This window comes from Rhinolophus hipposideros (assembly GCF_964194185.1).
Source record: "Rhinolophus hipposideros genome assembly, chromosome: X".
In the NCBI taxonomy this organism is placed as follows: Eukaryota; Metazoa; Chordata; class Mammalia; order Chiroptera; family Rhinolophidae; genus Rhinolophus; species Rhinolophus hipposideros.
In genome coordinates, this window is record NC_138046.1 from 7,572,342 (window position 1) to 7,590,489 (window position 18,148).

The 18,148-nt window shown below is 50.4% G+C and overlaps 1 protein-coding gene across 3 annotated transcripts; it reads right to left on the minus strand.

Moving 5' to 3' along the window:
- Window positions 1–1,741: 1,741 nt before the first annotated feature.
- Window positions 1,742–17,508, minus strand: ZNF275 (zinc finger protein 275). 3 transcript variants are annotated; one of them, XM_081043400.1, is made up of 4 exons: window positions 17,381–17,508; window positions 8,896–9,000; window positions 8,105–8,201; window positions 1,742–7,776 (listed from the first exon to the last, which is right to left on the minus strand). In XM_081043400.1, exon 4 carries the CDS (start codon window positions 7,745–7,747, stop codon window positions 6,617–6,619), a length of 1,131 nt encoding a protein of 376 aa, XP_080899526.1. In that variant the 5' UTR covers window positions 7,748–7,776; window positions 8,105–8,201; window positions 8,896–9,000; window positions 17,381–17,508; the 3' UTR covers window positions 1,742–6,616. The 3 variants fall into 3 exon arrangements, with proteins under 3 accessions (XP_080899526.1, XP_080899528.1, XP_080899527.1); XM_081043402.1 differs by lacking the exon at window positions 17,381–17,508 and adding an exon at window positions 17,250–17,334; XM_081043401.1 differs by lacking the exon at window positions 17,381–17,508 and adding an exon at window positions 17,243–17,313.
- Between the last annotated feature and the right edge of the window lie 640 nt (window positions 17,509–18,148).

Sequence of the window (18,148 nt, forward strand, 5' to 3'; positions counted from 1 at the left end):
CGTGAGGCTAGTGGCAGCCTCAGCAGTCGTTGGAATGAAATGCATTTCAACCCAGCATCCTGAGGATGGTCTGGGCCACAGCAGGCGCTCTCTGATGGGCTGGTGGTGGTGGAAACTTGAGGCTAAAGAAAGGGTTGGGAGGAGATGCAGCAAGCATCAAAGCAGAAGCCCCCCTTTCTATCTACATGCCTGTTATGAACTGAATGTCTGTGTCCCTCCAAAATTCACACATTGAAATCCTAACGCCCAAGGTGGTAGTATGAGGATGGGGGGGTCTTTGGGAGGGGATTAGGTCATGAGGGTGGAGCCCCTATGACCTATGCCTTTGAATGGAACTTGTGCCCTTGTAAGAGACCCCAGAGCTCTCTCACCTCTTCCAGGTGAGGACACAGCAAAATGACAGCCATCTATGAATCAAGAAGCAGGTCGTCACCAGACACTGGCTCTGCCAGCAACTTGATCTTGCTTTTCCAGCCTCCAGACCAATATGAGCAATAAACTTCTGATGTTTATCAATCACCTGACTTACGGTATTTTTGTTACAGCAACCCAAAAAGATTAAGACAATGCCAGTGGTCCCTCACAGGTGGGCTGCTGCAATCTGGACAGAAGTGGGTTGGGGCAGAAGGCAGTGGTTGGGAGCCTGGACTAGGGCGAGGTAGGGTTCTGGGGACTCTGAACTCCCATGCTAGCAAAAAACTTCTGGGGGGCTTGAGAGAAGGGTGGTGTCAGAGAAGCTACAGGGCTCCAGAAGGCAGGGGTACTAGGAGGGGCAGAAAGGAACATTCTCAAATCCCTACTAGAGGCCCACAGGGCCCCCAAGAGAAAAGGCCCAGGCTGTCCCCTCCCTGTGTGGCCTGCTATTAGATGTCCAAATGGACCTGTGGCCTTGACCTTTGTACAACTAAAACTTGCTAGAACAGTTTGCATGTTTTAAGGAAAAATAGGTGTAATTCTCAGTAGCAAGCATATCACGAAACCGGCAAAGCAAATGGTTCTTTCCAAACATCTGGCTTGCAAGCGGAGATGGCTGGGCTGGGGGTGGGGCGAGGCATTATCACACCCCCTGCCTATAAACTGTCAATTGGCAGCGTGATGAGGATGGGACCCTGGAGGGAAGATGAGAGTCCTTACCTGGGAACCTTCAGGGAGACTGGGTGAGGGGAGTCATGCTCCTTTCTAATGTTGCTCCCTCCTGTTGGGGTACATCATGGCCCACAAAGGGCCCAACCCAAGCACTCCTGGAGCCCACTCTGCTTATTCTTCCAGGACCAGGCAGGTGACTCCACAGCTGGGCCCTGAGCCCTGTTTGCAGGTGGGAGGGTCAGGAAACCCGAACCCTCTCCTTATTACCTACCTTTATTGAGGCAATGATCATTAGAGGGCCAGCAATTGGCCACCAAAAGGACCGGTCTCCCCACTCCAACCCCCACCCAGCCCAGAGAGGCTGACCAATTCTCAAGTCCCAGGAGCTACTTCTGTCATCCCACGCCTGGTTCCTAGGGGAGGAGCTCAGGGTCCAGCCTTGTTTTCTGCTCCCACCTGGAATTCAGAGTTGGGGGAAGGCAACTTCTGCCACAGGGGATCTCAAACTTCTAGGAAAACCAGCCCTCCCTCATCAGGGTGCCTTCTCTCCCCTCTGGGCCCCAGGAGAGGGCAGAACTCCAGAGCGGGGAGAAAGGCAAGGGAAGAACTGATAAACTAAGCTTTGACAAAATAAGTCAAGACGACCAATGCCATTTAACGTATATTTATTGAAATCTACTTGATGCAAGGCACTGTGCTAGATCTGGTAGGGGAATCAGACATGAAGGGCCACCCCTGTCTTCTAAGAGCTCACAATCTAATGGGTGGGGGAGGGTGGGGAGGGCGAAGCTCTAGTGCAAGGCTGATTATAGTAAGTGCCATAAAACAGAGAAGTTAAGGAGACTGGGAGGAAGAAGAGTGCCAGCAACCAAAATATGAACTGGGGCGGGACAGAGCTACTGTTCTCAGATATGTCAATAACATTGGAGGCCAAATTTCAAGAGACCATTTCTACTTTTGAAAGTAAACACCCAAACGGATGCAATGACAATGATCAGAATGCAAGTATATAGAGTAATAGAGAAGTTGTTATCAATTCTTCATGTGCTGGATTTGCTGGAAGTAGGGACTCACTTCCAAAATCAAGAATATGCTAGATGGGGACTTCACTCATTTCACGGGGCAAATCTTAGGTCAGTCCAGGAATGACACCCAGACAGAAAAGCAACGGTCACATTCACTGACACTAGAAGGCATGGACTGTTTTGCCCATCTTAGAGAAGAGAATCTAGTACCACATTTAAACAGCTGTTTACGACAGTCAGGTGGGACTTGGGCCAGGTAGAACACGAGGAAAGCCAGCCACGTGATGCTTCTCAGGAAGCGGCCGAATGATAAAATGCAATTGGTTCTTGACAGATTGCAAAAAACAGAGACCCTCCCAAGCTGGCTCAAGTCAAGAAAGTCTATGGTGGGGACACGAGGGGACGAATGAGAATGAGGGCAGTCGTCAGATGACAATCCAATAACATAACGAGGCCAGGCCTTCCTCGGGGTGCTGGGATTGAGGCAGCTCTGGGGCGCTTAGCAGGAACCATAGATCTTCAAGCCAGTGCTGCCCAATTCCTCTAAATACCGTATGGCTCCCTTTCTTCCAACGCCAACTAGAAACTTCTTAGTTTCCTTGTTCACAGAACCTGAAAGGCCCGGCCCATCATCTCTAGCCAGTTCTGGGGACTGGTTGCTGCCCTTGAGTCAGGTAGTCAGTGCTGGTTTAATTAATGTGGCCTAGAAGTGGGGGTGGGGGGTTACATGGCACACAACAGGGCCGAAGCCAGGGGCACTCGGAATGCAACACCACGTGAGAAAGATGCCCCCTGTATTGGGTGGGTTCATTCTGGAAATGTGCGAGTGGGTATGGCACAACTAATCAACACAGTTAATCTCAAGCAGCAAAAACGGTAAACAATTGTTCTTTTGAAAATTTTAGCAAGTATTCAAAACTTTCGTAAAAGCAATGGAGGGTTTCTTTCAGAATATAAGAAAAAGATATACTTCTAATGAGAGCCGGCATTCTATGTAACCTAACTGCTCTTCATTTCCCTTGCAAAAGGAATCTATGTGATTAGAAAGAAAAATGAAATGAGGTAGATACATAAATGCATAGACAAGCACACACGACAGAAAGCTTGATCACATTTTGCATGTGACATAGCAGTGTACCTAGAGAATCCCAGGAAATCCACCCCCAAGTTACCAGAGGCAAAAATGGAACTTGGCGCAACTACAGGAAACACGTGAAAGCCACAGACTGCTTGCGTTTGGAGAGAGCATGGACTTCACCTGCAAACACAGTGACGGAAAAGACACGGTCTTTAGTGTTAACTCTGGAAGAGGGTTGGTGAGGAAATGACAGAACTGAGAATGGACAAAAGTAAAGGAGGGTGTCACAGAATGCCAGGACACCAGGTCCCGGCTGGGGGAAATGGAGTAGTAGCGACAATACTAAGTTCCAAGTTAATACTGCATCTGGTCCTTCATAAAACCTGACAAATGCCTAGTAAATGGGCAAGAAATGGCAGAGTACTTGCAGGTATAGGCGCCAGACTTGCCCATCCGTGGACGTCACTATTCCTTACCCAAACGATCAAACACGTCATAACAGCTTGAAAAGAGAAAACTGCTGAGAGAAAGAAGTAGTGATCTCAGACACAGATTCACAACACCTGCAAGAACTGAAGCCCACAGAGCAAAAGGAATCGCTATGTAACAAGTGCTGTCAGCGGCTCTCCAGCCTGGGGCTCAGGATGGAGATGTCGCAGAGAGCCACTGGTGTGGCCTGGGGGGCCATTCCAGAGTACCTCCTGGCTAAGGTCAGAGAGGTCACTATGGTACCCTGCTTCCCAGGACTGGGGGCTTCTGGGAAGTGCTGGCCCAGCCGTGGTGGGCCCATCAGAAGGGCACACTTCCTCTCCAGGCCCTCTAGTGCCCCCCAACCCTGGGCACAGCTGCTGGGGAGTCACACCATAGCCCTAGTGTGGCCACTTTCTACCTGCGGGCTCTGCAGGAGGGGCCAGGCTTCTGGCCAGCCCTTGCTGCTGTTCCTCCTGGGGGAGGGTGCTGGAAGTGACAGCCCAGCCCCAGAATAACTAGCTTCTATTTCTATGCCACATGGGCCGTCAGAAGGGCATCGTTGCCCTCCAAACCCTTGTTTTATTGCCCCTCCTGGGCACAGCTGCTGTAAGTCACAGCCCAGGCCTGGTGTGGCCAGCTTCTATCACCATGACACACAGGCCATCGGAGGGGCACAGTTCTTCTCCGAGCCTTTGTTCTGTTGCCCCTCTTAGGTGTGGCTGTAGGTGACGTCAGAACACGTGGATGAATTTCCCCTAGTTGCCAAAAGTGGAAGCCACCAAACCAACCTCTTTCTTGTTCCAGAGTCACTTGCTAAGAGGAGGATGTGATTCACGTGACAGCATCGTCAGGTGAGTCTTCTTGTGTTTGAGATGTCTCTTGGGTGGATCTGCTTCTCAGGCACTGAATCCACGCCAGGCATGGCCAAGGCTCCCAGGAGCTCAAAGGATGGCTGGCTGTTGCCAAGACCAAGTGTGGACCACCCCATTAATGTAGGGGAGGCCCAGCCCTGCTGCTGCTGGCGAGGAGCAGTCAGTGTTCTGGCCAATCTGTGATGGAAGTTTCTCTCGCGTGCCTGAATGGCCAGGTTAGATAGTCAAGTACTGCCCACAGACATGCAGAGTCTGCAACTTGGATGAGGAGTGAGCCTGCTTCTCTGGCCCATTCCCATCCAGCCTGCCCACCTGGCACATTCACCTTCTGGTGGGTCAGGGCTTTCAACGTTTCACTTGTAATTAAAATTCTAGAAGAAAATGTCATCATATCTAACTACTGAAGCAATGAAAGTGTACGATTGAACGGACAACAATGAATGCTTGGATTCGTAAAAATCAAAAGCTTGCATAACAAAAATGTAGTAAAAGTGCTACAAAGAGCAAAGCAATTAAATTGGAAAAGAGATCGTCACGATCGATATAGAAAGAACTGCTGTATAAAGTCAATATATCCAAAGGTAACTTGATAACTGGTCAAAGGAGATGAACGTACCATTTGCATGCAAGAAAACAGAAACAGTATTTAAGTCATCGCATGAGAGAAAACTGATGAGACTAGGAGTCAGAAGGCCTGGGTCCACCCCCAGTTCTGGTACTAATGAGCCATAGAATGACAGCAATAACTACGACGGTGACAGCAGGTACCCTTCACTGAGTGTCCTTCTGTGCCAGGCGTGGCGTCGCAGTCCTCACCATAACCTTAGGAGGTAGTCCTGTGTTCACCCCCGTTTTATAGAGCTGGAAACGGAGGGCTGGAGAAGTACCATCTAGGTCTCTTATGAGGAGAGGCAATCATTCCCCAAACGGAGGCATCACCTTGAGTCCTTGAGACATCTCTGTTGCTATGGAAATGATCTCTCAACTCCTTTATTTTGAACGAAGTAGTGCTGCTGAGGACTAGACCCATTAGCCCGAAACAAACCCCAATTAATGCTAGTTTTGGATATGTATGAGAGTCACCAGATTGAATTGAATTCAGAAAAAAGGATGCAAAAAAAACACACACCAATAATAATAACCTTAGGAGTATGACCTCACAACGACAAATTTTTGATGCTTCAAAGGCTTTTAAAGGTCATTTGAAAAAGAAACACCTGAAGTGGTTATGTTGTAGAGCTACAGGACACATAAAAAAAAAAAACTGTACTAAGGTTACGTGAACATGAATGTATGGCTTGGGAAGAAATTTCTAGTGAGAGCTTTGTGCAGGGATTGTCACAGTGCTACATGGCACACAGCTCGGATGGGGAGAAGGCATTAGATGACCTTTGAAACTGATGACTCAAAAGGGGCTACCAGGTGGGTGAAGACGGTGAGGTCAGAAATGCACGTGAGGAGTTAGAACAAAATAATCTCATGGAACGGAACATGGGGAAAAGGGAGTATTTTCTAAATTAATATATTATTCTATATAATATGTGATTTACAGTATGTATGTATAACTAAATTAATAAATTAAATATTATAACACATTTGCGTACTCTATTTACATCCCTAAAAATTTATGAATTCAAGTAGGCCAAAAGACTTTGGGGCAACCTCTTCGGGAAAGTCGGGCTCACATTATATTGACGCCATCATTGACCAGCTCTGTGTCTCAGTTTCCCTGAGGTGGGAGGTTGGAGGGGAGGCCCAACAAGCCCCCTCTTTACCACCCCCCACATCCGGGTTTGTTCTCTCATTCTCAGATTCAAGACCTGCAGATTTAAATACCTTGAAGGTACTTTATGCCCATTAAACTAGCCAAAATCAATTAAAATGGAAAAAGCTACTCTCGAGAGGCAAAATGGGAAACGTACACTTATAAATTGCTGGTGGCAGTATAAATTGGTTTCAACATTTCTGACAATAAAATATATAAGCGCTACAAAACTGTTCATCTCCTTTGACTCTGCCATCGCACCCCAGGGCCCCAGGCTCCTGGAGGAACCCGACGACAGTTGAGGGGCTGCGGGCCTCATCTACTCATGGTGGGTTGGCTGATGTTTCTGCAGCGCTGACCGCCTCTTGAACACGCGGCCACATTCACTGCACTCACAGCGTCTTGCTCCACTGTGGGTCCTCCGATGGCGACTCAGGCCTGAGCTCCGCCGGAAGGCCTTCCCACACTTGTCACACTCGTAGGGTTTCAGTCCGCTGTGAATCCGCCGGTGTTTAATGAGGTCAGAGGGCCCCCGGAAGGCCTTGCCGCAGTCGCCGCACACGTAGGGCCGCTCCCCAGTGTGGATCCGCTGGTGCTCCAGCAGGCTGGAGCTCTGCCGGAAGGCCTTCCCGCACTGGCCGCACTCGTACGGCTTCTCGCCTGTGTGGATCCGCCGATGCTTAGTGAGCTCGGAGCTCCTGCGGAACAGCTTGCCACAGTGGGGACACCCATAGGGCTTGGCCCCACTGTGGATGCGCTGGTGCTCGGCCAGGCCATTGACCCCTCGGAAGGACTTGCCACAGTCGTCACAGTCGAAGGGCAGGTGGCCAGTGTGCATTCGCTGGTGCTTGAGAAGTTCCTGGCGATCCAGGAAATCCCTGCTACACGCCTTGCAGGCAAAGGGCTTTTCCAAGATGTGAAGCTTCTGATGGTGAAAGAGGTGGGTGTTCACCTTGAAGGACCGCCCACATTCTTCACAGTCAAAAGGCTTCTCTCTGCTGTGGACGCGCAGGTGTTGGCTGAGGCCTGCATTCTTCTTAAACCTTTTCCCACATTCCTCACACTCGAAAGGTTTTGCCTCCTTCTCCATTTGCTCACTCTTCTCCATGGCATCATCGACAGCCTGACTTGGGCCAGGCCGGGGCTCTGCAGCCACATGGCTCTTCCGGTGCTCATTGAACTCTGAGATCCCCCTAAAGATCTTCCCACAATCGCCACACTCCCAGCTCTTCCCCTCACTGTGAATTCTTTGGTGCTGCACAAGGAGGACCTTAAGCCGAAAGGCATCCCCACACTCTTTACAGGCAAAGTGATGTTCTATGGGCAGATTCTGGGGGCTCCCTCCCCTCCCCTCAAAAGAGTCCCCATTCTGTTTGACCTCAGGGCTGGGCTCACTGGCCCTCGGGGAACTCGTGGATGCCATCTCCTGTGGCTGGGCCTCTTCACCCATCGTCTGCTGTGGGGTCAGCAAGATGTTTTCTGAAATGAGAACCACAAAACACTGCAGTCTGCAGAGGAAGGAAGGAAGCTATGCTATCTCGTCAAGAATTGCTTTCCTCCTGAGACAGCTGCTGAGCACCAGGCCTGGAGGCCACCAGGGAAGGACAGCTGGGGCCCATCCCGCTGGAAGCAAGGACCATAGGGGGAAGGAGCAGAAGGGCCCAATTGCTGGACACTCTCTACAAAAGTGGTCGGGAGGAGGTCTCCCCTTCTGCCTGAGGGGCAGCCACACCCTCTCTGCAAAGGCTCAGCTGGGCCTCCCCCAAGATTTCCTCCCACTTCTTTAGGACTCCTTTTTTTCACTTACCAGAATATTTAGCTCGATCTGTGTTAAGGGTCTGACACTAACAGCACGTGTCTTTGCACCAGGTGAGAGACCAAAAGAGAATTCCAAACAGGAACTCCTGCTCGTGGAAAAGGCAACAGGTTATGGCGGGAAGTCAGAGATGACATCAGAACAGTACAGGGAGAGGGCAGGGCCTTCAAAGGAAAACCCCTCAATATCCAAAGCCTGGGTTGGCTGTGACCTTAGGAAGTCATTCATCCAATTCAAATCCCTTTCCCAAGGGCCGGCTCCTTCCAGGGGCTGGATGAGACAGGCTCTGGGCCCACCTCAGTGGAGCGTCAGGTGGTCGTCCCGAGGAGCTGACCCTCCCTTTCTCCCGATCCGCCCCCTCAGGGCCCACACACTGAACTTCACGCTGTTGCACAGCCCCACACTCCACCCCAGCAGTCTAAGAACCCTCCCCACCTCACACGCACAGCCCAATGGTGCACAGGAGCTTGTGAAGCTCTCTCGTCAGCAGTAACCTCAGCAATAAATATGGCCATGCAATTTCCATCATTCAGGTGAAAAAGTATTCTAAATGAGAGTGGCCGGTTTGTTCTCATTTCTTTCCCAACAAAAGACCAAGGGGGCTTCTTTCCGTGCCATTAGGAGTTGGCGGGGGCGGGGGGACTGCCACTTTGAGATGTCGGGTGTAGCAGACCCTTTGTATTTCCTTGTAGCCCATCACTGGGGAGCACAGCTGCCTCATCCCACTCCTGCTGCATAGGACCACGAAGCTGGTGAAAGGGCTAGGGGGTGCCCTTACTCACAGAAGTCACGTTCCCGTAACACGCCAGTGTCCTCTGCTCAGTGTCCAGCCTCAATCGCTCCCTTTTTGTGAGGCACTATGCCAAGTCATCAAATGTCAGTGAATCCTGAAAGAATTAAAAGAAATAACCAGTCCTTCCATCCATTCTAGACCGACGCAGAGGCAGCACCAGTAATACCAGGGACATGACGTGAAGGTCTGGAGTGGGTGTGCCTTGCTAACATGGAAATCTAACAACAGGTGTCAAGAAATCCTGGAAAGAGAACCGGACCAAGTGCCAGGAGACCTGGGCCGTGGCCCTGGTCTCCCACTGTCTTCCCAAGGGACCTCCACTTAATCACTTTCCTGGATTGAAACTCAGTTCCCCCAGCAGGATGGTGGGGATTACAAGCCCAGCAGGCATCCACTCCTAGGCAGAATCTAGGCAGTGAAGTGGAGGGAAGGAGAAATGAAGGGAGGGAAGACAGCAGCTGGGGTTCAGGCCCTATCTTGTGTCATACCGGGGCAAGAGGTGAGGCTAAGGCCAGAATTTGGGAGCAATGACAGATCCCCAAGCCAGGCAGAGGGAAGCACAGCTCGTCTCTCATCTGGGCCTCCAGGAACTCCAGAGGGCCGGTCAGGGCCTGGTTTCCCAGGACTCAATCCTGGGGAAGGGAAAGACCCTGTGGGGGAGGGGCACAGGAGGAAGAAAGTGAAAAGAGCTCTGAGTGACAGCAGCCCTGCCTCTGGGTCCCATGGGATGAGACTGGCAATTTCCTTTTCCCTGGTTTTATATCTTGTTGAGCCTTCTCTTGCACAGCAGCTGAATGACAAGCCAGAGCCTAAGTGTGCCTAAGAAAACATACCCCAAACAGCAGAGAAAGTGGACTGGCAAAAAATGAATACAGGCAGGTCAGAGGGAGCCTTGACAAGACAAATGTTAGTTCCTCCAGGCATAGCCGGGAGAAGACGGAGAGCTGATGGCAGGGAGACTGACTCTCAAAGACAGGCCGGCCACAGGCCTCCTAGCAGCCAGCGTGAAGAGATCAGTGCTCACTCACTGCCCGGGAAGGAAGCGTTCCCAAAATAATATTGGGAGAAATAATTAGGAAGTCAGAGATTCTTTCCAAATTTGTAAGAGCAACAAAAACCCAAAACGGGCCACTAGAGGGAAGAGAGGCAACCAAGGGCAGGAGCCAGGGTTTTCTGACCAGCAGCAAGGCCATTTAAAGGTCACATCCCATCTCACGGAAACTATCTGCCAGGTGACAATGAGACAGCTGCAGACAAGAACATTTCTGTGGGGGCGGCCGGATGGCTCAGTTAGTTAGAGCGCGAGCTCTCAACAACAAGGTCGCGGGTTCAATTCCCACATGGGATGGTGGGCTGCGCCCCCTGCAACTAAAGATTGAAAATGGCGACTGGACTTGGAGCTGAGCTGCGCCCTCCACAACTAGATTGAAGGACAACGACTTGGAGCTGATGGGTCCTGGGGAAACACACTGTTCCCCAATATTCCCCGATCAAATTTATTTTTAAAAATTTACTTTAGTACAAAAACAAACAATTCTGTGATACATTCAACAAAAGGAAAAGTCGAAAAAAAGTTGGAAAAAGAAGCCTCAAAGATCGTCAAACACCAAGTTGTTAAATAAAAGGTCTGAGCTATATGTGTACGTTACCTTTTTCTTCCAGATTGCAAAATGTGTGAAATACTGTCAGATCTTACCAGACGTGTGTGTATCCCCTGCCTCCCACTTCAGTGAGTTCAAAGAACCAGGAGCACAGTTTCTCTTCTGATGTCAGGTCAATTCAATTCATAATTAAATGAAAATGAAAAGGAAGCATTTTTACACCAGCGCAAGGACTGCAAAACTCAGATATTCCAGCAGAAAAACTTTTCCATACAATTAGATGCTATGTTAAAAGGATGGATGGAGGCTGCCACTTCTGGCTATGATGGCGTAACAAGGGCAAACAATGTGAAAACTGGACAAAATCGATGTGAAACAACGGTTTTAAAGGCGCTGGACAGCAGGCAGGGCAGGATCAGATCCTCCAGAGAAGAGAAACAAACGAGGTGAGCCTTATCATTGCCTCAGTTCTCTGTCTGGAGGCAATTTCCAGATTGAGAGTGTTCGAGAGGGGAACCCAAACAGAGCTTGGGGGCTTCATCAAGACACAGACGAGAGTTCAAGGCAGCTGAGGCAGCTGGAAGTTCCAAAGCAGAATTCCAGAAAGGAGGAAGCTATGCAGAACAACGAGCTTCAAAAAAACCACAAAAAACTCCGTAAGGCTCCCTTTGAGTCTTATCCTGACTGCTAAGCCATGCATGCATAGAGTGAAACCCCAAAAGACTGGTAAAAGCATGGCCAGGAAGCTGTAAGCCAAACAATTCACAACACACATAAAGGTAGGGAAAATATCCAGGGTCCAACCAGGACACGTAAAGATAAGGAAATGTCCATGGTCCAACCGACCAGAAAAGAGTCCCCTATGATCACCTGGGGGGCATTCAGTAAATAAACAAAGGAAAAAGAACAGATGGGCCAGACAGAAACAAACAGCAAGATGGCAAATTTAAGTCCAGACATATGGATAATTAAGTTAAATGTAAATGGACCCAATGCTCCAATTAATAATCCCCAAGTCATAAAAAGAGGGAGAGGGGAAATGATGACTGTGGCTCAGAGTGCTGGAGATCTTACTGAAGAGTCTTAGGACTCAGAGCAGGAAGAAAACTGGAGAGCTTAGGTACGAAATCAACAGGTGGCAGAAAAGCAATAAAATAAACAAACATAAAATAAATCAAAATCAACACGTGGCCAATGAAGGATGACATGTAGCAGATTACAAGAATGCAAATCCTTCACAAAAGACGCAGACAGACAGTAACTGTGAAAAAATCCAATGAGGGTAGGGGAAGGAGGGAGAAGGCTAAGTATTTGTATTTTTGGAGGAAAAAAAGGGAGAACTGGAGAGTGACTCGTAGCTAACATGAGCACACCTATATGGCAATGTGTGCCACACTGGGGGTGGAGCTCGTGTCTAGAATGGTCTGCTTTGTTGATGTAACGTGTAAATTTTTAGTCACCAAGCTGCATTTCTTTGATAAGCAGAGAGAAGAACAATTTTCAAAGATGTGGGTAGACTTTGGCATGCAAGAGGGCAGGGCTGAGGCAGGCCAAGGAAACAACAGGGAATGGCCCTCGAAGCTGGGCAACATCCACGCGGGCAAGGCAGGCACAGGGAGAAAAACTAGCAGGAATCCGAGGTGACTTCCTGGGCTCGTTCCCCACGCCATGGACAGGTGTAAACAGGCCTCCTTTTGCCCCAATGTCCACAGAAGCCCCATTCCCATCTTTAACCAGCTGCCCAGCAGCCTAGCCCTCTGTGTCCCACTGTCACCTAGGCAGGGCCCTCTCTGAGCAGTTGGATTCTCCTGGCATTTGATGTCTGGTTTGATGTTGGCTTCCAATACAAAACGAACTGTTCATAGATTACTTATATGATTTATTTTTAAAATTTACTTCCAATTGACATGGAGGTTTTGCTGTCAAGTGGCATGGGGGAGTACACCTTGCACTCACCTTCTGGGAAAGATGGTCTGTTATAAACTTTGTCTCACTGCCGTCAGGCCAGAGACCTAAGGCCTTAAGCCCCTACAAGGCTCTGGACCAGCCCACCAAGCCCATATTCTGCACCTCAAATCTCAGTCATTCCTTCCAGACACTCGGACCTTCATTCTTCCTAGCATGCCAAGGAGATACCCCTCAGGGCCTCTGAACACGACATAGGTGGCTTCTTCTAAGAATCTGGACTTTACTCAAGTGTCACCTCCCCAAAACGTCTTCACTCTCCAGTCTCATTTGGGTTTACTCATAACACTGTCCACTACCTAAAACTTATCTCCTGAAATTGCTTGTTTTCACCTGACTCTCCCCAGGAGAAATCCCACCTCCCAGAGGACAGGGGCCTTCTCTTTCTTGGTCACCCTGTTCCCCAACCCTGCAGCAGCTCCTGGCACCAAGTGGGCATGTAATAAACTGAGGGAGAGGGGCGTGTTAAGTGGAGCTGACTTCCATTTACAGAGCACCCAGTACGGCTTGGCACTGCTTCTTCCCTTCACTTAATTTAATTATCGCAAGCTGTATTACTACGCCTCCACTGTACAGAGAAGGAAGTCATGGATCCGAGAGGTTAAGTGACTTGCCCAAAGTCCCCAAGATTTGCGCCTTTTCAAACCATACCAAAGAGAAAAATAATATGAAACCCTCTAACACCAGAGGACAGGCAGTCATGGAACATCCCCACAGCCTAATGGACACACATACCATTTTCTCTCTTCCTCACTCTGTTCTTCCAAGCCATCCACATTTAATTGAGGAAATCCTCCTGAAGTGTTCCATTTAATTGAGTGGATCCCACTGAAGTTTTTACTTAATTGGCCTGATTAACTGTTGAAATCCTGGAGGCACAACCCCCAAGTGAATCATTCATTATCCCTTCCTGGGTAGCAACAGGAGTGGCCCTTCCTGTACCAGGCTTGCCCAGGGGACTTCATGGGAGTGCACTTCAGATCGCCACCCACAGCAATAGAGCCCACGGACACACAGAGATCATTTAGACAGTGCTCATAAAAACAGGAGGGAAAACCTGAGCCCTGATTTCATAAAAGGAAGGCAAACTGCATAATTAACCAAGTGTATCGGGTAAAAGTTTTAGGAGAAGCAAAGAAAGATCATTAAAAAAGATAATACACATTAATCCCCGCTGAAGTTAAAAATAAAATTATCATCAATCCCAGAGACAATCAGATCATTTAGAAGACATGTTGCACAACTGTTCTACTTTAAAATGGTGGAACTAATCTGGAAAAAAAGCTGGATGCTGTGACCAAAGTGACAAAAACAGGTGTCCGCTGCCTTCCAAAAGTGAACCTTGGGGGAGCAAGGTCAAAGCAATTCCAGGCAGAATATGAAAACCATTGTAGTGCAACCAACGGATAGAGAGGGTGAGGCTGGCCTTCAACGTACGTCACCGTGGAAAAGCATGCCCCAAATCTCATCAGGTGTGCTGCTATACCCAGCCGGAAAATGGAAATTTGGACAAAGACATGGGAAAACAAATCTCTGCCTCTTGCTATAAATAATATTATCTTCCTTCTTTAAGTGAGATGTAAAGTGTGGGCTAATGACTACACGCTCTCAGACAGCAAAGGCCCTGTCAAGGCTGACTCCAGAGTCCACCCTGAACCTAGTCAAGTGCCATGGCCACTGCAGGTGTTTCATGAACACAGGGAATCTGAAAAACCATGCTTCCTAAAACACAAGAGCTCACAGAACAAATGTTCCTGATAGTACTTTAGATGGCAATGTAACTTTTAACCAACTAACTCAAATTGAATTTTCCGTAGGGAATCAGGAACATTGAAAGAACCACAATAACCATTCCACTTTGATCAGAAAGTCAGAGTTGAATTCAACAGAGACAAAAATCTACCTGTGTCATAAAAAAGTCAAGAATTAGGTGTCTTCTGGTGACCTCTGAGCCGAGAACACCTCCTCGGGGTGGCTGGCTACTAGTAAAGACTGCTCTGGGGCCTAAAAGAGCCCTGTTTGACCGATTCCGTGGCACAAATAGCAAATAGCCAAACAACCTCCTTGAAAGGTACTGTCTGTCCCCGGGCAGTGGGGGCAGGAGACAGGCAGCAAGGCCACCCAAACTAGATCAATCTGGCAGCTTCCAAGGGGGGCCAGAAACACCTGGACTCCCTGGTGTATCTAGATAATGACCTGTATAACAGCATATCCTCAGACTCGTGAAGACAACAAGTGGCTCACAATGCTGTTTGGTTCTGGGGCAGAGCGAAAATGCCCTGAGCGGGTATTTTTATAGGACACACAAGAGACCTCTCTTTTCAGCATCTAATTCAGATGGGTGCTTTCAACTCCCTCTCCCATCCAAATGATCACCTGGATTCCCAATTCTCTTCGCTGGATATTTGTTTTCCCTCAGGTTGTGTTGCTTAGACTGAGAAAACTGTCTCTGGGCAAAGATGGTTCGGTGACACTGGCATATATGAAAATACAGCCACTTCCACAACGGAAACAGTACTTCCCACCATCTTGTATCTCCACCTCTGGGGCCTTCTAACAGTATGGCCAGCTTTAAGGCCTGCGGCTATGGTCTGTAAACACTTACCCAAAAGGGCACACAGGGATAGCTCATCATGCTTTGGAACAATTCTGATTCTGAGCGATCAGTCAAGCAGGTAAGGCACCACCTGTTGTACTGAAATAATTAAGGGGAACAGAAGCAGACCTGGGAACATGTCGTCTTGGGTTGTGAGTGGTCAACCAAAGGACAGGCTGACTCTGAACACAGCCTACACGATCCAGATCCTCTCCCCTTCTAGGCAAAGCCAGGACACTAAGCTGAGCCAGGCCTGGCCTTCACGTACTCTCCACCTGTTGGGCCAGGATGTGGTCCTGAAGGCCCCATTTGGGTGCACCCTGTACTGTGCAAACGCAATGCTGCTAGAAGTGGCAGAATCCTAAGGGGCCAAAAGAGAGGGCGTTTTACCAGGAAAGTCTGTTTCTCTTGGGATGTTTGTCTGTGTGTGTCTTTTTCTGTGTGTGTGGGTGGGAGGCATCTGTCTCCATCTTCCCCAGTTTTCCTCTCTTACTCTGCCTGGGCACCTGCCCCTCTCTGTTTAGGTTTCCATTTTCTTTCCCTTCTATAAAAAGCCAGAAGGTGGACCAGAAGGAGATTTTATAGTGTCTGTTGTACTTAATTAAGGAAAGGTTTATGTTCCCATTTCCCCAAGAAGGTGCAGGCATCTTAGTAAAAACAAAAATAAATTCTAAGTGTAGGTCATACTGCCCTGGAGATAAAGATTCTAAATGGGGGTGGGGTGCTGTGTAAATCCCAAGGGACCCTGGGCCATTTGGGAAACCCAGGCAGGTTAGGGCCAGCGCTCAGATCACTGGGTTAGAACCCTGGTTGGGGTTTGCTAAGAACTCAAGGGATACAGTAGCAGGTATGGGTGGGACCAAGGGAGCCCACATTTCCAACCAGCACTTGCCCCCCTTAGCACTAGGCCATCTAGAATCTGGAAGCTTCCTTGCCTCCGCTCAGCAGACAGTATTCCAGCCCATGAGCCTACTGAGTGGGATCCCACTGTGCTGTCAGACTTCTAGCAAGATAATTCACACTTTCTAGTGATTTTCCCAAGGGTCTCTCACCCAAAGAAGGCTGGAAATCACTGCTTAATAGGAGTCGAAATAGAGATCCAGGGAAGTTTTTGGGGAATGGACTGGACTGTGCCAGGCACAGTGGAAGCTGCTTCTACTTAAGGCCCAATGGGGGAAGAGAGGGTGGGGGTTGGGGTGAGGTAGCATTAGTGCCCAGAGGGGGTGCTGTTCCAGCAATCCCATCTGAAATCCTTTGGTAAAGGAAAATGTCGGGTCTGTGGCTGAAGTATTTCAGTGACCAAGGACACTGGAGGGGGCCGGTGGCTGGGCTAGACAAACGCTGGCTGGAGGGTGTCAGTTGAAACAGGGTGGGACCTCCGGGAAGACGGCCAGGATTTTGGGGGTGGTGGTGATTGAAAGGGACCATGGGCTTTGGGCGGCAGGCTAGTGTGTGTGGGGGAGGATGGAAAAAGACATATAATTAATCACCCAAATATAGACTAAGGGAGGCAGCAAAGGAGTTGGGGGGGGCTGGAGCAGGAGATGATGGCCCCCAGAAGGGTGACAGCAAAAGCCCTGTTCAGACCTGAGGGCCTTGAGCTCCTCTTCACCCAGCAAGGGCTGCCCCTCCCCCCCCACCCCCCCCCTCCGCACGCCGCTTGAGCTCTAGCGCCCCCATCCTCCCCGCCAAGCTGAGGATCGACCCCCACCCAAAAGGAAAGGAGGGACACCACTAGAAGGGACCGTCCCCAGCTAACTCACCTAGCGCCCCTAACTGTGGATCAGCCCCTCCCCCCGACTGGGGAGAAGCACTTTAAAAACCCAAGCCAACGCCCCCTCCCCCTCGGCCTCCATTACACTTGGGGCAGCGGTCCCCTGCTTCCCACAGTAACCCGTTCCCACCCCTTAAAGTCTTCCAAAAAGCAGCGTAGGCTTCGACACGTCCGCGATTCCCGCCCCTGACCGCCGCCCCCCGCCCGCCGTGGGAAGGCCTTCGGGCCTCCTCGTATTCGCCATCCGCGCGCTACCCGTTTCCCTCTCCGGCTAGCCCAGAGACACCCCTCTAAAAGGCTTGACCATCCCCCCCTCCGCCGCACACTCTCCGAAAAACCCCAACCCCGCACACTCTCCCGGGTCATCCCTCTGCGATCCTCCCGCGGCCCAAAGAATCACCTCGGACCTTGCACATTCACCCCGCGGCCCGCGCACTGTCCCAGGCTTCTAGGACATCTTCTCGCGGCCCAAATGACCATCCGTCTCTACACACCCTCCCGCGCTCCGCGCACATCTTCCCGTGGCCCGCACGCTCACCTCAGCTTGGAGGCGGCCTACGCTAGACGGAGCAGCGCTGGCACGACCCAGGCAGGCCCGGCGTGGCAGGAAGCGCCACGGAGCCGCCCGCTCCCGGCTGAGCCCAGCAGCCCCTCAGCGCGTTTCCGGAGCCGCGGGCGCCGCTGGGGGTAGTGAGGGAGAGAGGCCCCGCCCTATCCCGACCCCGCCCGGCCTGCCGGTCCTCATTGGACCGGTGAGGGGGCGGGGCGGGAGGGGGCGGGACTTGAGGCCCGGGGGAGGGTCGGGCCAGAGCCTCAGGGAGTCACGCGCGTGGCCGAAGCCTGGGTGGAGGGCAGAGGAGGGGAATGAATGAATGAATGAACGAACGAACCGACTAGCCCACGAAAAAAGGAACGAAAGAATGTAAAGGACCCCTACCCCTTGGGCTCCTTCTGGAAGGGGATGAGGGTGGGGAGACAAGAAAGGCAGGCGAGGTAGATCAAAGTCAGCCCGCACTGGAGGGGTCAAAGCACCTCACTGAGTCACCAAAGATGTGAGGCCTGGCTGAGCCAGGCACTGAGAATACATCTGTGAGCAAAATCAGGCCTCATCGCTGCCCTCAGAGGGCGCCCTTTGGCGCCTAAGAGCTCGTGTGTGTGTGTGTGTGTGTGTGTGTGTGCGCGCGCGCGCGCGCGCGCAGACACACACTAGAGGGGTTAGGGGTGGAGGAGAAACGCAATTGAGTTAATTTCAAAACAACAGGTCATAACTGGGAAGAAAAAGAACAGGATTCTTCGATCCGGGGTA